This window comes from Zootoca vivipara, chromosome 13 (assembly GCF_963506605.1).
Source record: "Zootoca vivipara chromosome 13, rZooViv1.1, whole genome shotgun sequence".
NCBI classification, from domain to species: Eukaryota; Metazoa; Chordata; class Lepidosauria; order Squamata; family Lacertidae; genus Zootoca; species Zootoca vivipara.
Window position 1 is genome coordinate 24572694 of NC_083288.1, and position 27404 is coordinate 24600097.

Consider the following 27404-nt stretch of genomic DNA (forward strand, 5'->3'; position numbering starts at 1 on the left):
CATCAAGGGAAACGGATGCCTGAGCATCTGGAAAATTGCCACTTCAGCTTTCTAAGGTAACATTCCTTAGGACAGTGGTTTGCAATAAGCTACACTTATTGATAGCTTGTCTCAAGCCTAGCTTTTATCAGTGGCAGGGAAGGCCTGAGCTGAGCTTATTAACAATATCCTTCTCCAATTATTTTACTCCTATTTTTCTAATGGGAAAAGGATGTGGTATAGAGCAGGAATTGCCAGCATGTTGCCCATGGGCACAATACTCTTCAATATTTCCTCCTGGCACCCACCTAGCCTCTGAGCTCTCACTGCCCCTTATGGGTGACTCCAGAATGTTCCGCTTGCCACAAAGAGGCTTCAATGAGCAAAACCCCTCCCTGGGGGGAAATGACACTGTTCCTTTGTCCTGTTGTTCAAGAAAGGGGATTCCCAGTAACTGAGGCTGCCTTGCTCCTGACTAGAACAGAACATTGCAGGTAGGAGGACGAAACGTCTCTGGCTTTTGCTTGGTGTCCTGGGAATGAGGAAGATGAATTCTTAATCTGAGGAGGTCTCTGTGGCCTTGCACAATTAACCCTCCATGTCACTATAGAAGCTGGACTTCCCCACTCTCCTGAGCCCAGCTGTAATGACTCAAGTTGCTTGCAGGGGTGCTCCTTGTCTAGATAGCACTGCTGTAGGCTAATTACTTTTGGCCTAGACCATGAGACACCCCCTACCAAATGCCAGGTGAAGGGAGCTTAGCAATCAAGCCAGGTGAAGGGAGCTCAGCAATTAAGCCTCATGACTGGGGCAGACAAAAGCCATAGGGTTTAAGCAAGAGATGGAGGAGCTTTGATGCAGGCCTAAACTGACGTGGGTGCTGCATAGCCTGGCCAGATTGAGGTCTCCTGAGGTGCTGCTTCTACATGGGGTTCCCAGCACCTGGAAGAAGAGACTCATTTGCCAGGTATGTTCTGTCCTTGTTTAAAGAAGGGATTGTTTGCCTGGTATCCTTGTGTAAAAAGGAGGGCCTGGTATGTTAGTCTGCCCTATTCTTGTGTCCTGCTTTATTCCAGTGCTTCCCAGTTGGCTAAGTACTGGAGACCCCCCCTGTTTTTCAAAAGCCAAACCATGGACCCCCTACTTTTGAAACCTTTGGTATCTGGTAGCTTTTATTATGTGAACGGTGCCACCAATTGGCAGTGCTTTTTTATAGAAAGAAGGTGTCAGTACTCACCATGAAGGTGTTGCAGTAAGTGCCACACTTTAACATTTTTTGGGGGGGGGGAGGTGCCAGTACTGTACCCTTGAGTACCCCTAGGAGGAAAAAGCACTGCCCATTGGGAACCACTGGTCTATTATTGTGTTTACTCTTGTGTAAAGGAGTGGTTCTCTATCCTTGTGTATGAGAAGTCTGCTGCTGAATAAATTCCAGGCTTTTTCCACTACAGTACAGTACTAGTGTTTTGATCCTTGACAAATAACTCCCTTTGCCTTTGTTTGGCAAAGCATTTGGCTCCAGTTTTCAAGGGTGGAAAAGGGAATGTGTCGAGGAAGGAATAAAGTACTTGTATGTTGCTTTTTGGGACGCGGGTGGCGCTGTGGGTTAAACCACTGAGCCTAGGGCTTGCAGATCAGAAGGCTGGCAGTTCGAATCTCCGTGACGGGGTGAGCTCCCGTTGCTCAGTCCCAGCTCCTGCCAACCTAGCAGTTTGAAAGCACGTCAAAGTGCAAGTAAATAAATAAGTACCGCTTCGGCGGGAAGGTAAACGACGGTTCCGTGCGCTGCTCTGGTTCGCCAGAAGCAGCTTTGTCATGCTGGCCACATGACCTGGAAGCTGTATGCCGGCTCCCTCGGCCTATAAAGCAAGATGAGCGCCACAACCCCAGAGTCGGTCACAACTGGTCAGGGATCCCTTTACCTTTATGTTGCTTTTTCTGGTTCCATGCAACACGTTTTGAGAGTCATGCTATTTCTGGAATAGCAGATATTGACAATAAAATAGGAGGAGGGTGAACTGGCAAAATGAAAGATATACGGTAATGAAAGTGGACTCTAGGTGTGGAAGTTAATATACCTCTCCAAGTATGTGTGGAAACATCTTTGGAAGATCAGCCATACTCTTTCTTCATGCATGGAAATTAAGAGAAAATGTGTCAGAAAATGGTTTATCAGGTGCTGTGTTAGTCCACTACTGATAAGTGTAACATAAATAAAAGTGTATTGTTCAAACTGCTGGAAATTTCAGGCCATAAAATGTGTTGTTTTTTTACTGTCTGTGGTAGAGTTGCTCGTGAGCCAACAAATACTGGAAAAAGATATATAAAATGGAAAAGTTACTGTACAATTTGACTCTAGAGATTATAGTTCTCTAACTTTTAATAGGCGTGCCAGATATTAGGGACAAATGCAAAAATCAGTTAGGGTGTCTAAATGTATTTAGAAATAATTGCACACTTTTATTTTTGTAATACCAACACACAAGTTGAATGCGAACAAACTTGCTTTTATTTGATCTACTGTGATGGGCAGTTAAAATTAAACCAAACAATAGTTCTCCAAATTTTTCCTCTCTGTGTGGCTGGCTGAAACAGTAAAATGTATTTGAAGTGCGCATTTCCTAACTCTTATCTGCAGTGATTTTTTTTTATTAAGTATGGCATCTTCCTGGAGGTCCTAGAATAGAAAGAGAAAGAGGAGTGCTTTGAATAGGGTCTTCCGTGGTGGGAAAGATCACAGTGCGGAGGAATTGGTGTGGGATACACAAAACCTGCTGCTCCATAAATACCGGTATTATCTGTCGGTGAATTCCATCCTACACTGTCAAGTTATATCCTTGCCATTCGCATCTACTTAAAGCAGTTGCTTCCCAAATGTCTGATACACACGCTTCACATTTTTCGCTCTCAAAAAATCCTTTGAGGGGACTGTTAGATGTTGACTTAAACTAAGTCAAGCCATTTGTCCCTCTGTTGTCTATACCTATCTGTCCATGACACTCCAGAACTTCACAACAATCTTGCCCAGTCCTTTCTGAAGGTTCTGGCAATTGAAGCTGGGATCTTGTAGATGCAAAAACAAATGCTCTGCCACTGAGCTACTGTACAAGCCTTTCATACCCTCATATGTTCTCATACCCTCAAACTGTTCTGTTTGCAGAACAGTCTTTCTGCCCCTCTCCTGCCCATGCGTAAATTGCACTTGTAAGCATGTCTCCTGATTGGAAGCAAGCTAGCTCAGAGCAGTGGCTCATGCAGGGACACAGCAGGCAACTCTTGACGGTACAAAGCTCTACAGTTCTCTGCGCTGGGACTGATTGCTCGCACCTGACGCGACGCTACAAATTGGCACAGTTACTACCAGTGCTTTCCCCCTGGGGGTACTTGCGGGTACGCAGTACTGTCACTTTTGCTCCCTAGAAAAAAAGCATGGGTTACTACCCACCTTCTGTGGAAGCAAGTTGGAAGGAAGCAAGGGCAGAGCAAGGAAGTATGCAGAGACACAGCGAGGAGCCTCCCTTCACATGCAAATATTAATGTATATCGTTCACAGCACATAGTCCAGGAATAATGGGGTTGGAATATGTCTTCATTGGGAATTGTTGTTTAGTCGTGTCCGACTCTTCGTGACCCCAAGGACCAGAGCACGCCAGGCACTCCTGTCTTCCACTGCCTCCCGCAGTTTGGTCAGACTCATGTTCATAGCTTCGAGAACTCTGTCCAACCATCTCGTCCTCTGCCGTCCCCTTCTCCTTGTGCCCTCAATCTTTCCCAACATCAGGGTCTTTTCCAGGGAGTCTTCTCTTCTCATGAGGTGGCCAAAGTACTGGAGCCTCAGCTTCAGGATCTGTCCTTCCAGTGAGCACTCAGGGCTCCTTCATGGATCACTGCCTTGTCGTGGCAAAGGGGCTTGAATAACTCAGAGAAGCTATGAGCTATGCCGTGCAGGGCCACCCAAGATGGACAGGTTGTAGTGGAGAGTTTTGACTAAACGTGATCCACCTGGAGCAGGAACTGGCAAGCCACTCCAGTATCCCTGCCAAGAAAAATCCATGGACAAAGACAACAGGCATATAAAAGTTATGATGCTGGAAGATGAGCCCCTCATTGTGTGGGTGCCTTTGGGAAAAGAGGCAGGGCCTCCACTTTTACTTTAGATATACTTTGATTTCTCTTTGGCTTGCATGGATATTTCAGCATTTTAAAGTGTAGGGCTGCAGAGTGTTGATGCTTTCTGACAAGGCCTGTTGGTGTGGCCCCCTTGCCCTCCGCCCAGCGCCAAACATCAAAATGACATTCCAGGGCCCCATATCAGTTAGACCAAAGTGTTTATTGGAAAGCAGTCAAGTGTCGAAAGAGCTGTCAGATTTTCCACTGGGGTGGGGATGGAGATGGGGGACTGTACAGACTCAGCCAACACTTTATACACTCCTGTGCTGTGCTATTTAAAGGCTGTTACTACAAAAAAAAAGCCTAGTGGATGAGTGTCTGAGCTCTGAATGCAACATACAGAAGTGGAAGTTGGAAAAGTGCTCTTTGTGTTGTTGTGTTGTCTGTACTTAACCTGAAGCGTACTTAACCTGAAGTGAACTTTCCCATTGAAAGTAATGGGAAGTGGATTGATCCATTCCAGACAGGTCTGCGGAGTACTTAAACTGAAAGTACTCAAACCGAAGCGTACTTAAACCGAGGCATGACTGTACAGCAAAGCACCAAACATCGATTAAAGGCCTCCCTGTACAGGACTGCCTTCAGACGTATTCTAAAAGTCAGGTCGTCATTTATTTCTTTGACATCTGACGGGAGGGTGTTCCACGGGGTGGGCGCCACTACCGAGAAGGCCCTCTGCCTGGTTCCCCGTAGCTCTGACCTGGAGCGTTTTGCTGTTCAGTTGAACTGTAAATTGGGATTATTCTATTGGTAAATTTGAAATCTTTGTGTGTGTTTTTTTAAAAAAACTGGGTGAGTGTGTCAAATGACTGCAGGCCTCTCCCTTGTCCCTTACGCCTGAACCACTGCCTCTGCTCCAGCTTCTCCTCAGAGCCAGTGGGATTGGAGAGGCCTCTCCATCTCTTCCCTCCCCCCCCCCCCCGAGCCCTGAGAGAGGGATCCTGGCACAGAAGTAGGCAGGGCAGGCCTGTCGCTTTAAAAGCTTCCCAGCAGAGCTACAGGGGGAAGCCCTGCCTCTCCCTCCCTCTGTCCCTATGCCCCTCTCCTAGGCAGAGCTGAAGCCAGCCCAGTCCAGGGAGGAGAGCAGAGCGAGGGGATGCCAGCTAAGCTGCCTTAGAAGAGCAGGAGGAGAGGTAGGCACCATTACAGGTGGCAGGAAGAGGTGATGTCTCTGGGGACCCAAATACGAGGTAGACGGCTGGCAGGAGGGACAACCTGTTGAAAATGTACCTACCTAAAAGTCAGGGGTGGGTTTGCATGGTGTTTTTTCTTTCTTTCTTTTAAAAGTCTTTATTATAAAAAGTACATAATTCCAGGTGCACAGAGTAAGATAAGACACAAAGGAGGAGGAGAAAATGCATGTTAAATTATGCCTATGCTCGGAAGAAGAGGGGGTTGGAGAGGGGAGCTGCAATGGAGAGTCTGTAGGCAGTGTGCTACCTTGGTGCGAGGAGCATCTCTCCACCTGGACTGTGACCCTCCATGCGCTCACCTGTGCATAGGTGTTGAGGGCCGCCCTGTTACTCGGCCTGTGGCCCCTTCTGCATCTTTCTCCCTGACGGAGATTGTCGGAGGCACAGATAAGGAAAGCAAAGGAGGCCTGGGGGGAAGGGCCATAGCTCAGTGACGGAACACCTGCCTTGCAGGTAGAAGGTCCCAAGATGATCAATCCCTGCATTTCCAGGAAGGGCTGCGAGAGAGTCCTGCCTGGAACCTTGGAGAGCAGCTGCTGGTCAGTGTGGGCAGTACTGAATCAGGTGGACTCGGGTGTAAGGCAGCTTGCTAGCTTTCTATCTTATTCTGCTGCCCACACAATAGATTGCAGGCAATTGTTTATTCCGTGGCCTCAGGGGAGATTTCTTTGCCCTGTTCTGCAGCCTCTGGCATTGCCAGGGTAGACAAATAGGGGACAGGGGAACTATCCAGAGGAAGGGAACATCTGGGGCTGGGGTGGAGAGACTGGAACCCTGTGCGGATGTTAGCCTCTAGGAGACTGAGAGCTGGATGGGGAAGGGGGCTAGCTAAATAGGAAAATAACTGCAAAATATGTGCTGTGCAAATGAGTAAGAATCAATGTGTATAATGATCACCGCCGTCATAAGTTTACATACTTCATTAAAAAGAAGTTTCTGATGGAAACCTCTAATAAACAAAAACAAAACCCCTTAGCTTTTCTGTTTGTTTGTTTTTTGCTGTATAATTTTTTACTACATTTTTCAAACGTTTTCACAATCCTATGGAATTATTACATTGTTTCATAAGTTGACTTCCCAACTCCAAGGTGTTTTTACTCAGATCTTTTCTACTGCGTTATATCTCTGCCTATCACAAAAGTTTCTCTATTATTTTATCATTTTTTCGAACGCTGCTTTCATCTCGAACCCTGTCCGCGATTTCATTTGACTAAAGTATTTTTTTTCAAATAGTCCATGACAGGCTCCATTCTTTGCCTTTCTGTTTTTTATTTTAATAATCTCAGTTGGTACCTGCCTGCCTGCCTGCCTGATTTCTCTATTTCTTTATCCCACCTCCATGGTTCTTCCCCTTCCCAGTTTATGACCTAGTTTATCTTCGCAACAAGGATGCCAATGATAGCTCAGTCGCTAGAGCATCTTAATCTCAGGGATGTGGGTTGGAGACCCAGCTTGGGCAAAAAAATCCTGCATGGGGGTGTGTGGATGAGATGACCCCCACATGGTACCTTCCAACTCTACAGTTCTATGATTCTATAAGCCAGACTCAGACATAGTGACTTGGTCCAAGGTTCCTCAGTGAGTTTCGTGGCTAAAGGGGGATTTAAATATAGGTATTGGAGCCATCTTTATAAAATGTTGGGTTTTTTGTTGTTGTAGTAGTGAAGGAGAATGATGTAAAATCCGCAACTAGGATTTTTAATTGACTAGTACTGGTTTTAAATTAGTAAAGTTGCAGCCTTGGTTCTGTAAAGTATTATGGGGTGTTTTTTTGGGGGGGAGAGAAGTCAAGAGAAGGAAGGTGGTAGGAATCTAGAATGCATTTATTATTTTTATCAAGGAAGGGGAGAGAAATTTGCAAGAGAATGTTCAGCTTCCCTCTCCCTTTAAAAACAACAATAGCTGACAATTCAACGCATAGAGCTTTCTTGATCGTTGCATCTCAGTGCTGGGGAAGAGCATAGATCTGTTGAGTTTCTGCTTGTCAAATAGCTATTAAAATACCAGCAGTGCAAACAGAAAGTGGCATCTTTCTTCTCCCCTACACACACACACACACACACACACACACACACACTCGCTCACATACACACTTTCCCCATCCCTGCAACTATGGCATTTCCCCTATTTCCAAAATAGATTAATTAATAAAATAGAAGCTGTACTGTACTTAGTCCTGTATCAGCAGTTCCCCAAACAGTGTGCCAAGATCACTGTTGTATCTCTGGTGTTTGTTAATTAGGTGGCAGTGGATAATTTCCCTGCTGCGCTACAACAGATCATGTGCTATGCAGAGACATAGCAGAGTCACCCACTTTCAGAGGAGCTTGCCTGTTTTATCTCTGAATGAGTTACTGTTCCGGGTATGGCTCATTCCAAACAGGTGGCATACTCACGCAGAAACACAATCTTCCAAGAGCGGTGCAATCTTTACATGGTTCTAAAAGCAAGTCTTCCCAGGTGCAAGAGTTTAGTTCTGAAGTTAAGTGTCCTTAAGTTATTAGACATTTGACAAATAATACAAGATAGTATATTCATTTTCTTTAAGGGCTGTGTCTTTCTGCCCAATCCCCAGCGGAAAGGACCGTCCCCGGCTGGTATACCAAACTGTCGCCTTAGAAGTTTGCACACTCCAGCTGGCCTGGACCAGTTTGAGCTGTCTGATTTTATCTTCTCCCCTCTCCAGATAACTTGGCAACAGACATAAAACACCCACCAGCAAACCCCCAAGCTCTCTCGGTGTTGCCAAGGTCATACCCCTTTCACAGAATTAAAATAGCCTTGCTTTGATACATGGGGGCAGGGAGACCTCTCCAGTATAGATGCTCTGCGCTTGCTGGTTAAGGCTCAGTGCGCCATAAGAATAAAAGTCATCATGAGGACAGCCTTGTACTGAGTCAAACCACTGCTCCATCTTCCATGGTAATTGTTGGACTCGAGCTCCCATCGGTCCCAGAGACCATGGCCAGCAGTCCGGGGTGATGGAAGTTGTAGTCCGCCAACACCCAGAGGACCACAGCTTTGGTCTGCACAGACTGGCAGCAGCTGTCCAGGATTTCAGACAGTGGTCTGGTCTGGATATGTTCGGGATTGTGCACGGGGCTTTCTGCATGCCAAGCAGATGCTCGGGATCGCTCAGTCAGTTGCAGTGTGGTACTGATAACCCCAAGATTGCAGGTGTGATCCCCGTACGAGACAGCTATCTGAAACCCTGGAGACCTGTTTGCAGTCAGCGTCAACAGTACTGAGCTAGATGGACCAATGATTTGGAGTTTTTAAAGAGAGGTTGGATGGCTATCTCTCAGGGATTCTTTAGTTATCATTTCTGCTGGACTAGATGATCAAAGCTTCCAATCATTGGCCCGTCCAGCTCAGTACTGTTGACGTTGACTGCAAACAGGTTTCAGACAGAGAAGACAGCCTTATACAAAGAGATACTCCAGGTTGAACCAGGGACCTTCTGCATGGGAAGCAGATGTTCTACCACTGAGCTATGGACCAGCCTTCCAAGTTCTTCCCCAACTTTGTTCCTGCAGCTGCCTATTGTCAGCCAGGCTTCCCAATCTTCCCCCACTTAGTGTCTGGCTTTAAAAGTGAACACTTTCATCACCTCCCCAGACTCATGGAGTAGCTGCATGTGTGTCAAACTTTAGCAAGATCGCCAGTCCCGGGAAGGATCTCCAGTGAAGCTGACCTCTTGATTTATTTCCCTTCCTCTCCTCCCTGCTGCAGCAGCCATGGGTGAGTGGGGGTTCTTGAGCTCCCTTCTGGACGCGGTGCAGGAGCACTCTCCCATGGTGGGCCGTTTCTGGCTGGTGGTGATGCTCATCTTCCGCATCCTGATCCTGGCCACGGTGGGCAGCGACGTCTTCGACGACGAGCAGGAGGAGTTTGAGTGCAACACGCGGCAGGTTGGCTGCAAGCAGATCTGCTACGACTTGGCCTTCCCCATCTCCCACTACCGCTTCTGGGTCTTCCACATTGTGGTGCTCTCTGCCCCGGCGGTCCTCTTTGTCATCTACTCCATGCACCAGACCACGAAGATCAACCAGAAGGAGATGGAAGAGGGAGAGGAGGATGCCAGCCGGGCGGGGGGAAAGGCCCCCGCAAAAATCAGGCCCCAGCCCAGCCAGCGCAGCCAAAACATCAAGAACTTCTACATTGTCAACGTGGTGGTGAGGATCTTGGCTGAGATGGGCTTCCTGGTCGGACAGTGGATGTTGTACGGCTTCCAAGTGGGGTATCAGTACATCTGCAAGCATCACCTGTGTCCTCACCTCATCGACTGCTTTGTCTCTCGGCCAACCGAGAAGACCATCTTCATCCAGTTCTACTTCATGGTGGGGCTGGTTTCGGCCTTGCTCAGCTTGGTGGAGCTGGCCCACCTCTTGTTCAAGAACCGCTGCAGGAGGCGCCGCACGATTGCCCCGCCCACCACTGCCTCTTACGAACAGCAGGACAACTGGTCCAATCAGAAGCAAGAGAAAAAATCGCAGCACTTCCTGGCCCCAGCAGAGGGAGGTGCCAATGGGATGCCTTCTCATGGTGGGATTCCCAATCACTATGAGCCCAAGGCTCACTTCCACCATAAGAGTTCCACGAAGAGCAGCCGGTCCTCTCGCTCTTCTTCTGCCAGAGCTGACTTGACCGTGTGAGGCCAGGGAGCTCCCTCTCTCCTCTGCCTAGCTGGTTGTTCCCTGGATGAGCTGGACTCCTCCAGCTGGAATAATCACACCTATGAACTGTGTTTGCAGCCTGGCCCAAATTAGTAGAACAGACCTGATATCGGATCATCTGTTCTAGCTTGTAAAGGAGACCTGCTCCAATCCTTGGGGATTCGTGTTTTGCTTTCGTGTATGTGTCGGGGAATTGGGGTGGGGTGGGCTGGCATCTTTCATTTATAGTGTGTTCCAAAGGATGCATAGGCTTGAAACCCCTAAGAAATGAGTCAGGATGCTACACGCATCGGAAGGAGTGGAAGTGGGGAGACAATGACTTTTCCGGCAATGCACAAAACTTTTGTCCAGATGACCACCTCCTGCTTGAATGGGCCAAAGATTTGGCAGCAAACCTGACTATACAGAAGTGTGAGGCCAGATGCAATTGGGGGTGCTGTTGGGCTTGGACCGATTGTTGGGGAGATTGCAATAAAAGGGGATTCCTTTTTCTTGCTAAGATGGTGTACCATCGAGCCACTGTGTGTTCTGAAAGAGAGAAAAGAACTATGTTTTAGTTAGTTGGAAACAGTTAGATGAACGCCAGGTACATTGATATGGCTTGGATGCAGCTCTTGAGGCCAGAAGGGACTGTAAATCTCTTTGTAGGAAGAATTGATCCGTTCAGGAGAATGTCTCCAGGGCATTCTGTTGAAGCAGGAGGTGGGATAGCTGGCATTTTTACGGTCGCTCGCACAGGGTAGGGATATTATGCCTTCCAGGAAAGAGGCAGTCGTCAGGTGGTGGGACCTTTGCTGTGCCAGAGCGAAAGGTGGGACAGTCATGTGGCTAAGAACCATACCTGCATAGGTTGTGCTTCTGTCTTCCAGGAGCTTGTCAGTCACTTTAGCATTAAATACCTTTCCATCCCATTTGGCCAGGCAGAATGAGCTATCCCAACAGAACCAGACACCAGAAAGATAGAAAAGTGTGGTCTAAAATTGGGGGAGGGGAACCTCAGGCCCTCCAAGTCTCTCTGCCTGGCCCTTGAGTTTCTTCCCAGGCCACACCTCCTCCCCAGCCACATCCCTCATTGGCCCTGATTCACACCCTCCTTGGGTGTTTGGTTTTTTTTTTTTTTGCCTTTGCTGGAATGTGCCCTTGATCTCTGTTAATGCCTCTTGCTTCCCTGGGCAGAGGATAGAGTGGCATGGTGTACAGAAGCTATACTACTGTACAAAGGTAAAATTTACATTCATTGCTCCGCCCACCTTTGCCTCTGGCCCCACCCACCATTGACATGTGTCACCAAGAAAGCTGCCCAGAAGAGAACACGACCCTCGGTTGAAAAGGTTCTGCCCTGCTGCCCTGCAAAATATAGTGTCGAATGGATATTTATATCCTGCTAGCGGGCTTCCACATAAAGTGTTAACATTACCAGAAGTAAGTATGGCTCCCAGCAGACAGGGTGATGTCCCTGGAGCCAAAAACCCTTGGGTGTGTTGCATCAAAACCCTCTCCCTGCCCGGAAACATTTTTATCCAGACTATTTTTAACATTTCCCATGGCAAATGTTCCTCCTCCTCCTCATCCTCTCTTGGGACCCTATTTCCCTGTCCAATTGTTTTTGAAATAAAAAGAGAACACCCCCCCCCCTTATAACAGTAACTCCACCATTAGAGATTTGATATACAGTACAGTAGTGGTTTCCTCTGTCTGAGACCCAAGCCTCAGTCTCCAGGAACTCAGGAGACTGAGCACCCCAGGAAGCCTCTCTGAAGCCTTTCAACTCTCAGGTGTATGAAGGTGTCAAGGTCGTCTTAGAGCTTAGTTTGCTGCCGTCCTTTGGGTGAGGAATCCAAAAAACGACGAAATGATGTGGCTGAGTGAAGGAAGAGGGGAGAATTTCAATTCGGTTCACATTTAGACCTGAATCTTGTGAACGGAAACGACGATCCTTTGAAATTTGCACTTCTGTGGATTTTGCCATCTACTACATTTACTCTGTGGGACCCAGGTGGCGCTGTGGTTAAACCACTGAGCCTAGGGCTTGCTGACCAGAAGGTCGGCGGTTCGAATCCCTGTGATGGGGTGAGCTCCCGTTGCTTGGTCCTGCCAACCTAGCAGTTCGAAAGCACGTCAAAATGCAAGTAGATAAATAGGAACCGCTACAGCGGGAAGGTAAACGGCGTTTCCATGTGCTGCTCTGGTTTGCCAGAAGCGGCTTTGTCATGCTGGCCACATGACCTGGAAGCTATACGCCGGCTCCCTTGGCGAGATGAGCGCGCAACCCCAGAGTCGGTCACGACTGGACCTAATGGTCAGGGGTCCCTTTACCTTTACCTTACATTTACTCTAGCCAAGTAAGGTGTGCAAAACTGCATATACTAGGGTCAAGTGTGCTTAAAAATGCGTACACCTGTGAAAATAACACACATGACACTGTATTAGTGGGGATTACTTTGCAATAATGTGTACATTGTGCACATAGGAGAAGTTTGAATCTTCATGAGGACTTTAAAAAATCCAAACCAGTGTGGAAATGTAGAGAAGTGGACACAAAATTGGGAAAATCAAGAATCTGAGAGAAACCAGAATGATAAAATATTCACCAGTTCCTAGATGAGGATTGTGTAGAGGGGGTTAACCTTACCAGGATGCTTATTGGAAATCATTACTAAAACAGACACCCCTCTCTCCCAAACAAGCCCAGGGTGGCAAACACTTATATGACCAAAACTGCAGGTAAAATTAATCGAAAAAGTATTTAAAACATTTTAAAACTGGGGGGAAAACACACAGCTGAAAATGTTAAAACGCTCAAAGCAAATGCAAGACCAGATGTAATCAAATGCTGTGTCTGGATGGGCCTATCGAAACAGAAATGTTTTCATCAGGTGTCAAATAGGAGGCAGTGACGGCACCTGAGGAAAAAGCCCTATGGAGGGCCATGTTGCTCTTGCTCAGAGGCTGCAGTGTCTTACGGGCTCTTGTGGTGTCTGAGCCCTTGCAAATATTAAGCCCTAGCTGACTGATGAAGGGAAAGAGCTGTCTGTTGCAGGATAGGTAAAAGGTAAAGGTAAAGGGACCCCTGACCATTAGGTCCAGTTGCGGACAACTCTGGGGTTGTGGCACTCATCTCGTGTTATTGGCCGAGGGAGCCGGCATACAGCTTCCGGGTCATGTGGCCAGCATGACTAAGCTGCTTCTGGCAAATCAGAGCAGCGCACGGAAACACCGTTTACCTTCCCACCGGAGTGGTACCTATTTATCTACTTGCACTTTGATGTGCTTTCGAACTGCTAGGTTGGCAGGAGCAGGGACCGAACAACGGGAGCTCACCCCATCGCAGGGATTCGAACCGCCAGCCTTCTGATCATAGGATAGGTAGGTAAAGGTAAAGGACCCCTGGACGGTTAAGTCCAGTCAAATGTGACTATGGGGTGCAGTGCTCATTTCGCTTTCAGACCAAGGGAGCCAGCGTTTGTCCAGACAGGTCATATGGCCAGCATGACTTAAACCGCTTCTGGCACAACAGAACACCATGATGGAAACCAGGGCGCACGGAAATGCTGTTTACCTTCCTGCTACAGTGGTACCTATTTATCTACTTGCACTGGTATGCTGGAGCTCACCGCATCGTGGGGTTTCGAACCGTTGACTTTCTGATTGGCAAGCCCAAGAGGCTCAGTGGTTTAGACCACAGCGCCACCCGCGTACCTTTTTAGTTGCAGGATAATCCCTGTTAAGTGGATTGTTTCTACCCATTAACGGGATCCGTTGCAAATGGTTGCAAAGTTGACATTGTCTCTTGGATATAAACGTTGGATCTTGTAGCTTGTTTCACTGTTTCGACAGGCGAAAGGATGAGTAGGAGAGCTTGCAGACCAAGAGGTTGGGTGGCTCTGAATCTCAAGCGGCAACGGGAGCAGCTTTGTTTCTCTAGTAATAAATAATTCCTCTTCTTTCTCTCTCTCCTTATGCTTTGGGATCTGCTCAGATGGGATCTGCCCAGGGGTTTGCAGCGGCATCCACGCTAGTGTGGTGGGGGAGAGGCTGGTGGCCTGGGGCCAAGAATGCTTGTTATCACCTGCTTCCTGTTGCGGATGGGATGGGACCCTGGCCACAGAGGTGGCTGGAAAAAAAGAGGAGAGAAAGAAAAACAAAAACAGGGAGGGATGTGGAGCCTCTTCCCATTCATCTTCCACCTCTCCCGATTAACCCCTTATTTCTTGCCCTCAAGGTTTTGTGTAGACACAGGGGTCTATTGGCAAATTCAGAAGCTCAGGGTACCTTCGTGAAAGTCACAGCCACGGTCGCTCACTGCCACATCCCTTCTCAAATTGTACAATCCTATAAGATAATACAGTAATCTTATAATACAGGAATAATAATCAGGGATGTTTTGCAGCTATCCATGCAGGTATCCCTGGGTGCCTTTCAGCTAGATCTATTTTCCATGCACATAGACGGGCAAATGATCTGGACTGCAACTTTTGTGGTTCATAGAATCGTAGCGTTGGAAGGGACCCCGAGGGCCATCTAGTCCAACCCCCTGCAATGCAGGAAACTCAGCTAAAGCACCCATGAAAAGATGGCCATTTGGTCTCTGCTTAAAAACCTCCAAGGAAGGAGAGTCCACCACCTCCCAAAAGAGTTCTTTCCACTGTCAAACAACTCTTACAATCTGACAGTTTCTCCTGATGTTTAGTCGCAATCTCGAGTGGTGTTTACCACAAAGTTCCATTATACTTAACAGATCTTGCCCCCGTTGTTGTGTTTTAAACAGAAGCACCGTGTTTTTTCAGTTTTGCTAAATGCTTCGCTTTGTAGGCCGCAGTGCCTAAAAAGCTTCCCTTTTGCACTGATTGGGCAGTTCTAGGATGCGGGAGATATGGATCTTTCTGTGGAATGATCTTCAACCTACCCACCACCCCAGGTCACTAAATCTCTGACTTCAAAGCACATTTGAAGCACATTCTTTCCCTCACACAATTCTGGACATTGTAGTTTACGCCACCCCCACCCTTTACCATTCCCAGAAAACCCCTAACAGGGCCCAGAATTCCTTAATTCTGTCTGTCTGTGTGTGTGTGTGTGTGCATTTTGAATGTGCTTTAATGGTATAGCACGCACACGCCCCAAGAGAAAATGTGATTTGCAGATGAAATTAGGGGTGATTTGGCACCCAGCCAGCCTGCAATCAAAGATGTGATAGGTTTCTTTATGCATTTTTGTCAGACCAATCTTCTTTTCTTTTTGGCCTACATGCTCCCTCAGCCGGTCTGTTCTAGGTAGGACCAGTCTTTTTACATCTCAGTCCCATTCACATAAACACACATCCCCAATTGCTCTGAACATAAGACTATAAGAAGAGCTATAAGTGTGTGTTGAGGTTTCTTAATTGATGCTGCCATCACCCTTTGATCAGCCCATGTCATCCCAGTTCCCTGTGTCGTTGTCTTGTCTTGTTTTTTACCTGCACTACCTTCAGGTTAAACCACAGAGCCTAGGGCTTGCCGATCAGAAAGGTTGGTGGTTCAAATCCCCGCGATGGGGTGAGCTCCTGTTGCTTGGTCCCTGCTCCTGCCAACCCAGCAGTTCAAAAGCACGTCAAAGTGCAAGTAGATAAATAGGTACCAGTCCAGCGGGAAGGTAAACAGCGTTTCTGTGCACTGCTCTGGTTCACCAGAAGTGGCTTAGTCATGCTGGCCACATGACCTGGAAGCTGTCTGTGGACAAACGCCGGCTCCCTCGGCCTATAGAGTGAGATGAGCGCACAACCTCAGAGTTGTTCGCGACTGGACCTAATGGTCAGGGGTCCCTTTACCTTACCTTGATAAGGCCTGTGATAAGCCGCCCAGGGTGGCTGGGGGAACCCAGCCAGATGGGTGGGGTATAAATAATAAATTATTATTATTATTATTATTATTATTATTATTATTATTATTATTATTATTATTATTACCTTCAGGTATCTGTTTCTCAGTCTATTGCCTACTCCTCATCCTTCTTTCAACCTCATTGCCTCTGAGCATCCTGTCCCTTCGACCCCCGACCCCCGCACTTCTTCCTGTTGCTCAGCAATCCTCTGGAATCTCAACCTAACTGACACTTTCCCCTTCCCTCATAGGAAATGTGGCATTTGCCCCTCTTTTATTACTCTCATTGCAAATGCATGGTTTGCAGCTGGCCCTCTGCTGACACCTGGTGGCCAGAACCGAAAGTTTCCACCTCAAAGAAAGCCTTCCCTACTACTACTGTACTTGGTAAGGGGTGATTGCATGCACACAAATGGCAGTGCATCTTAAATGCACTTCACGTGTCTGCTTCAAAAAACAACAACACACAACTAATTTCCGACGAGTAGTGTGTGAAATGCCAACAAGAAGGAAGCTTAGTGGCGCAAATGAATTGTGGTAGCAGAATGTCGAAAGACTCTGCACTTTCAACTGCGGGGAGGGTCGTAGTTTAGTGATAGAGCAGGCACACACACACCCAACTCACCCCTCCAACTGTTTTGGGACTGCAACCCCCATCATCCCTAGCTAACAGGACCAGTGGTCAGGGATGATGGGAACTGCAGTCCCAAAACATCTGGACGACCAAGTTTGGGGATGCCTGTGATAGAGCATCCACTTTGCAGGCAGAAGATCCCGGGTTCAATCCCCAGGATCTCTAGGTAGGGCTGGGGATGCTGCCCCCCCAAAAAATGGAAAGCTGCTGTCAGTCAGGGTGGACAATATAAGAGCTTGCTGTGCATTGCTAGACCAGTACAGACTGACTGAGAATAAGGTCAATTCATAAGTTTATAACACAATCATTTAGTCTTCCAGATGTTGTGGCCTGCAGCTCCCAGCAGTCCCGGCCAAAGTGGCCCAATGGTCAGGGGTGATATGGGGGTTGTCATCCAAAACTTCTCTGAGTAGAAGAGCAGAGAGGTTTGCCCCACTACCTGGGCTGGTAAGGTCAAGAAAGCCCCTGCTTCTATAGCGGACAGGAGGTTGGTGAGCTGGTGATAGGGGACAGGAGTTAGAGGACATCCACCAGCCACAATGGTAAAGGTAAAGGACCCCTGGATAGTCAAGTCCAGTCAAAGGCAATTATGGAGTGTGCCGCTCAGCTTGCTTTCAGGCCGCGGGAGCCAGTGTTTGTGCACAGACAACTTTCCAGGTCATGGATTCGAACCGCCAACCTTCCAATCGGCAAGCCCAAGAGGCTCAGTGGTTTAGACCACAGCACCCTCTGCGTCCCTGTTACCAGCCACAATATATACAGTGGTCCCTCGACTTACGAATTACTCGACATCCGATATTTTCGACTTACGAATGGGACAAATGTCTGCATGCTTACGAATTTTTCTACCTCAGAACGGAAACCATTGGCGGTTTTAAATGCGCTTTCCTCAACTTATGAATTTTAAATGCGGTTTCCTCGACTTACGAATTTTTCTGAATATTTTTTTCCTATGGGAAACTGCTTTTCGAATTACGAACTTTTCGACCTACGAATGTGCATTCAGAATGGATTAAGTTCATAAGTCGAGGGACCACTGTATATGATAATAGTATTAGGGTGTATTCGAAGACACTAGCAGGATTGAAATAAATCCTACAATGTGGACTACAGATAAAGATTTAAATTGCGCGATTGCATTTGAAATAGACTACCTGTTGGAGGGAGGGAAGGAAGTCGAAAGTTCGGGAGAGCGGAAAGTTTTATTTGGCATTGTAATGTTGAGAATGTTGTTAAAGGAAGAAAATAATAATTAAAAATGTATTATTTTATAAAAGATAATAGTATTAGGGTGAACCACCTTGAGCAATTTGGTTGGAAAGGCAGCAGAGTTTTGTTTCTCTGTCTAGTTGTTGTTGTTGTTTAGTCGTTTAGTCGTGTCCGACTCTCTGTGACCCCATGGACCAGAGCACGCCAGGCACTCCTGTCTTCCACTGCCTCCCGCAGTTTGGTCAAACTCATGTTCGTAGCTTCGAGAACACTGTCCAACCATCTCGTCCTCTGTCGTCCCCTTCTCCTAGGGCCCTCAATCTTTCCCAACATCAGGGTCTTTTCCAAGGATTCTTCTCTTCCCATGAGGTGGCCAAAGTATTGGAGCCTCAGCTTCAAGATCTGTCCTTCCAGTGACTAGGAAGTCTAGTAAATTCATGGTGAGCTGAGGTTCTGTTTGCTAAAGTCTAGTGCAGGCTTCCTCAACCTCGGTCCTCTAGATGTTTTTGGCCTACAACTCCCATGATCCCTAGCTAGCAGGACCAGTGGTCAGGGATGATGGGAATTGTAGTCTCAAAACATCTGGAGGGCCGAGGATGAGGAAGCCTGGTCTAGCGCCTCCTTTGCCAATGCATTAAGTGTAAAGTAGGTAGGAGCAGGGCTTTTTTTTGCACCAGGAACTCAGTTCCGGCACCTCTCGGGTGGGCACCGTTGCCATTATGTATGTCACACTCTCTCTCAAAAGAGAGTTGTTTGGGTCACATGTATAGGATGTATCCTCAAACAATGCAACATATAGTTAGCCACATTGGTTGCCCAATGTTCTGCTGTATGGATGCTTGCAGGCTGATGCCAGCAAGGAAGGGATGATTTATTCATTTTTGAGTGGTGAAGGGGAGTACAACTTACTGGCATAATTCACCGGCTGTGCACTGGCACACAGAGAATGCTTAGGCACAACACATTTGAATACAAGAGTAAGCTAGTGTAGCTGATCCCGAGGAAGCCCTTGATTCAAATCTCACCCCAGTCGCCACTTTCCCAGATTGCTTTTCACCTTTCAGGACGTTTATGGAAATTCAGGTCACAAGATAATGTGTTCGTCCTTTAAAGTGTCCCCCCAGAGCTCTTCTGCTGCCTTCTGGTGAGGCTGTGAAGGGCTTTTTGATCTCTTCCCCTTACTAATGGGATCAATCTGCTCAGCGTCATTACAGCCAGATCCAATTAGCCAGGGTGAACAGTGTCAGCTCTGGTCCTCTAGAATGTCATGAGCCACCTCACCTTTTCCAAGGCAAACACAATCCTCATCCTATCCCCTTTTTCTAGACAACCTCCACCCCAGGCTTTTCATTCCTCTCCAGTGGTGAAGACCTCTGGAGTGGCAGAGTGTCCTACTTTGCAAATCTGTTTGAAGAAGCCCTCTATTTCAAAGGGCAAAGAACTCTTAAGAAGGGAGAGCAGAGGCTGTACCAATTTGTACCTGGGCAGCACAGCAAACTGAGCTGGCGAACAGGCCACCTGGTTGCAGTCTTCCTGGTGATGGAATTGATATCCCGCTTTATCACTACCCGAAGGAGTCTCAAAGCGGCTAACATTCTCCTTTCCCTTCCTCCCCCACAACAAACACTCTGTGAGGTGAGCGGGGCTGAGAGACTTCAGAGAAGCAAGGTCACCCAGCAGCTGCATGTGGAGGAGCGGAGACACAAACCCGGTTCCCCAGATTATGAGTCTACCGCTCTGAACCACTACACCACACTGGCTCTCGGTGATGGCAAGAGTTGTACAGGACTGCCTTTCCATTTATAGCAAGGGTGGGGAAGCTGTAGCCTCCTGTATGCCGTTGCCGCATGACAAGCACCCTCAGCCTCGATCATGGTCCGTGCTGGCCAAGGTTGATGGAAGCTGGAGACCAGCAGCATCTAGTCTAGTGCAGTGTTTCCCAACCTTGTGCCTCCAGATGTTTTGGGACTACAACTCCCATCATCCCTAGCTAGCAAGACCAGTGGTCAGGAATGATGGGAGTTGTAGTCCCAAAACATCTGGAGGCACAAGGTTGGGAAACACTGGTCTAGTGCCACAAGCTCTACCATCCTTGACTTATTACAGTAATTATTACAAAAAAATTGCATCTGTACATAACAATACTCATACACCATTTAATGCAAATCTATGTCCTCCTTTCTTGGCAATGCATAATCAGCCACCCTTACTCACCCTACCTTTCCTTTTTGCCTCATTCTAACTGGATTCCTTCCATCCAGCCCTTTTGCTCAGGCTCCTCCGCCTCAATCTGCCTCCCTCTTCCTCACCTGTCAAGCCACCTGCTTCTCTTAAAGGTCCACTTCGCCTCGAGCCATCACTGCTCTGCTCTTCCTTCTTTGCTCGCTGCCCTGCCCCACTTGGGGGCAGAATTCACTTTAGGCAAATAGATGCCATTGCAGAGGAAAGCTTCCATAGGATCCCAGGGCGGCAGACAGTTTGCAATTGAACAATGAGTTGTGTCAAGGAGCACTTGCTCTCAGCAGGAGCCTAGCCCAGAATGCTTTCAAGCTGTAAACTATTTTGGGATGGGATTCAATCACGTACCCGGCAGATTCAGGTTGTGCACTTACGCATGATTTGGTGCTCTCGTGCAGCAAATCCGCTTCCCTTTTAAGTAAGGAGATGCACTGGAAAGCAACAATTGCTTGATGCGTTGGCTAACCTCCCCGCAAAGTTATCTGCATGCTGCTTAACTCGCTGGCTAACACCCTTGCAAGCTTTGTGCAAACAACTCGGGGTGAACGCTCAATTAAAAGCTCAGCTGGCAGTGACCCAGTGTCTAGTATTTGGGGCTGGATGTGTGTAAAGCAGAGTGGGGCGTCGGCATTCTCAAGTGGACTTAATGCAATTCCCAGGGGGCTGGGACACAGAACTCGGGTTATACTGGAGCAAAAATATTTATACTGTATTGGCCTGAATATAAGCCGCACCTTTTAAAATTCAGGGGGGGGGGGGGGAGAAAGACAATACCCGAATATAAGCCGCTCCCTTAAAATTCCGCAGGCACTCACCCCCTCTGTCTGTTTCAGCAGTGATATCGTACAATCCATTTTTTGTAAGGTCATGAATTTAAGCTGCACTTTAACTTTTCATGGTAAGAATTGGGGGGGGGTGAGACTTGTATTCAAACCAATATGGTATTTGTTCTGCTCTTTAGCCTCTGCTGAAACCTGGTTTTTTAAACAATTTTCAAAGATGCACAAGATCGAGCATCCCCTCTCACCTGGAAGCCCTTGCTTTTTAAAATATCTGAGAGGAGTGGGAATGCCCTGGAGCAGGCATCCCCAAACTTCGGCCCTCCAGATGTTTTGGACTAAAATTCCCATTATCCCTGACCACTGGTCCTCTTAGCTAGGGATCATGCGAGCTGTAGGCCAAAACATCTGGAGGGCCGCAGTTTGGGGATGCCTGCCCTGGAGCATCTTTTGCTCAATCTAGGGCAAACACGTTTAGTTTCTGTTTTTAAGAGAGTTGCTTTTCAAAAATTTGGCTCCTAGCATCTGAATTCCAGCTTCCTCGGATAGCCAAGTGACACTAGCCCCGAAGTCATTATCCCGGAGCTTTTTTTTTTAGACCCATCTAGGTGGCTTGAAATGGCTGCGTAAGCTTTGGAGTGTCACAGAACACTTCACCAGGCAGTATCTCTTTGGAACACAAGAACTGCCTTGCTCAGCCGAGGACAAAGTCATTTTACTCCACCGTTCTGCCTTTGTGGCCAGGCAAATGCTCTGGAAAGTTTGCAAGAATGACATAATGGAGATTTGGGTCCCATTTGCTTCCGGCAATTTCAGAGGTATACTATCTCTAGATGTGGAGGCTCCATTCTTAACTACTGTAACCAGCTATCAATAAACAATAATCCTGAAAAAGCCAGCTAATCTACTGGTGATCACTACATACTGTGCATATAAAACCCTTAAATTAATCAGATGTTGCATGGTGCGTTGGAATATCTATATTTTTGCCTTGCCACTCAATTTCACTGCATGGTGTTGAGTTCTTGGCTAACTTACTCCAGACCGTTTATAATTTCGCAGCCTTCCAAATTGAAACATTGGCTATTTTCCGCCCTTTCCCTAAGAGTTCCCAACGATGAGCTGGCATTCTTCATTGTGAAAAGCATAAAACTGGGCAGATTATTGTCCATGAGCGGATTTCTCTCTCCGTGTGATCAAAGTAGCTATTGCAGTTACAGTCAATTTAGACCTTTTTGATGCACATGTGAAGTTGAAATTAATTTCATCACATTGCACTGACTTGTAATCAGCCTCCAATATATTAGAAGCCGACAAGTAATTGGGGTGTGTTTGTGCATCAGTGTGTAATCTGAGGATGTGCCTACTCAGAAGTCAAGTCTCACGGAGCTCAATGGGACTTACTCTTGAGTTAGAGGCTTCCGCTTACTATCTCCTGCTGCATGCAAAGTTGCATGTGTGTGTGTGTGTGTGTGTGTGTGTGTGGTCAGGGTGTTTTCTCCATCAGCACCTTTCCCTCCGGATATACAGGTGGAAGGACTAGAGGCCTGTTTTCTTGAGACTGCAAAGTCGACATAATAGTAACTTCAGTTTGTCAGGCTGCATACAATTTTTCTTGCCTGTGCGCCCTCGGTATTTGTTAGATGGGAGCAGGTGTCTAACAACAACCACCTGGATGGGTGCAACTTCCCTACCACACTTTATTTGTTGTTGCTGTCATTGTCGATTTATATCGTTCCCATCTTGCCAACTTCTTTCTTGAATTGAGCTGAACCACACACAGCATTCCAGATGTGGCCGTACCAGGGCTGGAACAAAGCATTTGGTGGATGCAAAAAATTGTGCATCTAGTCCAGTGTTCTATTTTTACAGATACTTCTGAAAGTTCGTAAGCAAGGCCTGAAGCTTTACACACACACACACCCCGCCAATTGTCCCTGGCAGCTGTTATTCAGAGATACGCTGGTTCAGTGTATGGAGGTTCTACTGAACGACCATAATTCATTTGACTGCCTTGGCTAACCCCCCACTTTTTTAAAAAAATAAAAAGGGCCTTTTAAGCATTGGCTGAGCAAACTTAATTCACTTTCAGAAAACAGCTGTTTAAATAAACAAACAAAATAATTTTGTCTCTTTCTCACACTCACCACTGCCCCCCAACCAAATGCAGCAATTATGGGAGGATTTAAGCTCACAGGTATTTTTTTATATGAAATAACAGCTTTATATACATATCTGAGAGGTGTGCAGCACATGTTCTTTGAATTGAGGAAGGAGCACTGGGTGTGTGTCTGTGTTCTTGCTTCAACCCTCACCCCAATTTTATGTTTGTAGATTCAAAGACACAAAAATCAATAACAATTTTGTGTGTGGGCCCTTCTCCGATCCCCCACCCAAATCCCTCATCCTTACATGGAGCCAGTCACATTTTTCTTTCCTCTTAAGTGTGGTGACAATTTCTGTTTTGAATCTACAGATAAATCGGGAGTTTTCCTTGCCTTTCGTCTGAAACTTCTCGGCCAGGATCCAGAGCAGCTTGGAACTAGTTCTACAAACCCCAAAGGTCTGAAGGCTGCCATTCTGTACCCAGTGACCTGGGTTCAAGTCCTGCTCAACCCAGCAGGACTTCATTCTGAGCAGCAGGAGGGCTGTTCTTTTAGATAGCTGTCCTATACACATCTACTCAGAAGCAAGTGTGGCTGGGCCCAATGGGGCTTGATTCCAGGTGTACAGAACGGCAGCCTTACAGGGCAATGCTGTGTCTATTCAAAGGCAAATCCCACTGAGTCCAATGGGAGCCAGCTAGCCCTGGGCATAGGGATGGCAGAATTAGCGCTGCTCTTCTGGAAAAGCAGCCCCCATCCACCCTGCCTTTACCCAGGTGTGGTGTCAAGTGGTTTGTGATGTGGCACAAGGGTGAAGCGGGTTTAAAAGAAGAGGGAAAAGGACCCACACTTTTACTGGGATTGTGTAAGCCTCTCAAATTGGCTCTTTAAAAGTCCTGGCTGGCTTTTATCCCTCCTGCCTTAAAAAAAAGGGGGGGCAGGCACAAACTATTCTTCCCAGAAAAGAACAAAGTGAAAGGAGCCCCAGGAACAGAGAGATATTTCCCCTCACAAAACGCTTTGTGACAATTCTTATAAAAGGTAATCTTAAGATTTGGGGGGTGGGGTGTTGTGGGGGGGTTGTTTAGTGAAAACGTGAAACAGTGCACAATGCTGGGTTTGGGGTTTTTTTTTTTTACACCCCTACCTTCAGAAAGGGACGCGGGTGGCGCTGTGGGTTAAACCACTGAGCCTAGGGCTTGCAGATCAGAAGGTCGGCTGTTCGAATCCCCGCGACGGGGTAAGCTCCCGTTGTTCGGTCCTTGCTCCTGCCAACCTAGCAGTTCGAAAGCACGTCAAAGTGCAAGTAGATAAACAGGTACTGCTCCAAGCGTTTCAATGCGCTGCTCTGGTTTGCCAGAAGCGGCTTTGTCATGCTGGCCACATGACCTGGAAGCTGTACGCCGGCTCCCTTGGCCTATAGAGCGAGATAAGCGCCGCAACCCCAGAGTCGGTCACGACTGGACCTAATGGTCAGGGGTCCCTTTACCTTTTTACCTTCAGAAAGCTGGAGGCCTTTTGCTCAAAGGAACTTCTATCGCAGCATTCATAACCCAGTCTTGTCCCCGCCCCCCCCCGCAAATATTTTCAGTGCCTTCTTGAAGAAACGTTCTGTCCATTGATAGAAGAAGCCCATAGGCAAACAACACAAACCCAGCCAAAGTTAAGTACCTTTTATCTCACACGGATTTTAAAAGTACTCAACTGTGGCTAGATAATACGGTGTTAGCATTTTAAAAGAAAATTACTGTATGACCCAGCCCGTAGGAGAATCTGTGTCCCACCCACTCTGATTTTCTCCTTGCCACACCCTCCTCCTAGAAATCCTCCAAATTCCAAACTTTTACAAAGTTTTCTTTTAAAATGTATTTATATATTTTATATATATATTTATATATATAATATTTCTTCTTTCTTAAATGAATGAATCCTCCTCTCCCTCCTCCTCCTCCTCCTCTCTGTGTGTAGAAGAAAAACCCTGAAGAACTAATTTTACTTCTCTCTCTCTTTCTTTTTTAATTATTTGCTGGTGTCGGTTTTTTTTAGGCATGTGGGGGGGGTGGACAAGGAGTGGGGAAAGGCAGGGTAAAGAGGATGGAAACGGAGCAATAAAATAAAAAAACAGGAAACAGAAAACAAGAAAACATTACACCCTTTCCCCTGAAACATCTGAAATGCAAACTCAACCGGGAAGAAAAAGAAAAAAAACACCACTTCATTTTCACTGCAACAAGAAGCAGGCAACTCCTTAGTGAAGGTGTATAATGTGTGCACGACAAGGGTGAGAGTGTGTGTGTGTGTCGAGGGGGGGGGGAGGGATGCGTGCCACATAGGAGGTGAATTTTTCTGTAATCAGTTGGGTTTTCTTTTAATATATATATATATAGATATATATATGTATGTAAAGTCTCGCTCCTAGATTTTGAGCTTCTGTCCTTCAGATTGGCTCGTTGATCTTTATCTGCAGAGTCCAGAACTTCCTGTATCAGTTGATCTGTGCCTCTCCAAGGGGGGGGCATCCCACAAATAGGGGGTCTTCATTGCAAAAGTGGAACCCTGTTTTGCTGGAACCGTTGAACGAAGGGTAGCGTGCTGGCATGGAACAGTACGTGTAAGCCCACCCCCCTTGGGCCCAACGGCAGCCCACGCAGTGCCGTGGAGGGGGAGGGAGGAGAGACCACTTGCAGCGGCCAGCTGTCCCACGGCTCCCACCTCCCTCCAACTGCCCCAACCCTGCTCCTCAGACGTTTGTCCAGGCCGGCCTCAGGGAGCAAAAGACCAAAGTGTGCAGCTGGCAGGGTGGGGGTCAAGCAGCTTGTCCCAGTGGCCGGTGCGGTCATGGCGAATGCGTGGCAGGACTGCTTCTGTTGGAACTGGGGGAGAGGCTGGGACTGCAGCTTCCCGGAGGGGCGAGGCTTCCTATGCGCGACGGGGCTCCCGCCGAGGCCCCCAAAGTGTCCATGCCTTCTGAGTTCTCCAGCATCTCCTGGATCAGCGGCGGCATCGATCCAGGGATCTCCATCTTCAGTGTGATCACTCTTTCGGCACCTGCAGGGGGAGCGAGGCAGACAGGCGACTTAATGCCAGAGGTAGGTGCCAAGGCAACTCTCTATTCAAAGAGCAGCTCAGCAGACTAGGCCTAGTGAACACAGAAACTCTTCCCAGTAGGTATTGCCCCAAGGAGGCAGTTGCGAGGACTGAAGTTCCCCGCCTTCCCACAGCTCTGTAAGACACCTCCCCCTGGGTCCTTCCCAAGCAATCTGAGATTTTGATGCAATGCCTGTCTTTTCTCTGCTCTCTTCATACCTTTTCTGGTTCGGGAGGAGGGGAGCTGGGTACTTGCAGGAGAGGAAAAGGCCCTGGCTTCTTCAGCAGCCTGCCTCCAGCCCGCTCTCTGCCACAGCCTCTTCCTGCTCACTAAACCCTGTTGCCTCTTCTGCTTCCAACATCTCCTCCTCCCAGTCTCACCCCTCTTCTCCCTCTGGCTGCTCACAGTCATCCCACCACCAATCCCCTGGCTCCGGGCCTCCTTCCTCTGGGGAATTCACCTTAGGGGTTCCCCAGCTGGTGCCTCCTCCCCCCCAACTCCTCTGTATCCAGCCACTCCATGACTGGGTGGGTGGGGAACATAACTCACATCACCTCTTTGCTGAGCCTCCCCTCCTTGCCATGCAATAATGGGCTGATCCTTTGCAACAAATCCAAGCTTTGCCCCTCAGTCACACACTCTGTGGGGGAGCTGCAAGGAATCTCAAGCAGATGCTTTTGAATACCTGTCTGTTGCATTCACGCTTGGGAGTTTTTAGGCATTTTGGGCACGTTTCAAGTCCCCAGTGCGCATCTCAAAATGAAGAGAGAGACTCCCTGTGCAGAACCCGGAGCCCTGCCCTCACCCTTTGCGCTAATGCTTCTCAGGTCCGTGATCTTCATCAGCATCTTGGGGAACATGTGGGGCTTGCTAGGCCTCCTCTTCCTCACGTAGATTTTCAGGGCTTCCAACAGTGGCTCCTGCAATTTGTCCACACGGTCCGGCTGCTCCAGGTCTTGCCGATCTGAGCAGAGGGAGGGGAGGCACTTAGAGAAACAACGGGCACAGAATACATATGCACAACACACAGAATACAAAAAAAATAAGAGAAAAACGCGCCTAATAAGAGCCATTGTCTATGAACCTAACAAGGAATTTGTGTTGTACTGTATTTATCAATGCATGCATCACAATACATGGATACACACACACACACACGTCACTTCTCAGACTATATGAAAGGCATTATTCCCTCCCCTCCCTCCAAATTGCTTTGCATTTTAAAAAGATGCACAACAGGCAGAAATTACATGGCTGCAGTTTCTTCTTTCACACCTGTGGAAAAGAAGCACACACACCATGATCATAAGACCATTTGCGAGCACGTGGGAACCACTGCGTTCCGGACAAGCCTAGAAAATTTCCATCCATATGCAGAATTCACACGTGCTGCTGCGTTTCGAGACCCCAGTTTTCCTCAGTTTTCGATGTCCTTCTCTTGTTCTAAGCCCCAGGCTCCACAAATGAATTTA

The 27404-nt window shown here is 47.5% G+C and overlaps 2 protein-coding genes across 8 annotated transcripts in view; one reads left to right on the plus strand and one right to left on the minus strand.

Moving 5' to 3' along the window:
• The first annotated feature begins 9079 nt into the window (after nucleotides 1-9079).
• On the plus strand, nucleotides 9080-10111 carry GJD3 (gap junction protein delta 3). Its single transcript, XM_035136248.2, has one exon. The coding sequence runs from the start codon at nucleotides 9080-9082 to the stop codon at nucleotides 9995-9997; it is 918 nt and encodes a 305-aa protein (XP_034992139.1). The 3' UTR covers nucleotides 9998-10111.
• Nucleotides 10112-19856: 9745 nt separating this feature from the next.
• The window catches only part of RARA (retinoic acid receptor alpha), a 203360-nt gene continuing 195812 nt past the window's right edge, over nucleotides 19857-27404 (minus strand). For all 7 annotated transcript variants that reach the window (XM_035135758.2, XM_060281491.1, XM_035135759.2 and 4 more), the window contains 2 exons: nucleotides 26738-26896; nucleotides 19857-25892 (listed from right to left, as the gene is read on the minus strand). In XM_035135758.2, the coding sequence (XP_034991649.1) occupies nucleotides 25681-25892; nucleotides 26738-26896 (371 nt within the window). In that variant the 3' untranslated portion in view covers nucleotides 19857-25680. The remainder of the gene's footprint in view (nucleotides 25893-26737; nucleotides 26897-27404) is intronic.

Bases quoted from the DNA above. Each gene is read 5' to 3' on its own strand.
- GJD3 (XM_035136248.2), top strand. From the start codon at position 9,080: ATGGGTGAGTGGGGGTTCTTGAGCTCCCTTCTGGACGCGGTGCAGGAG.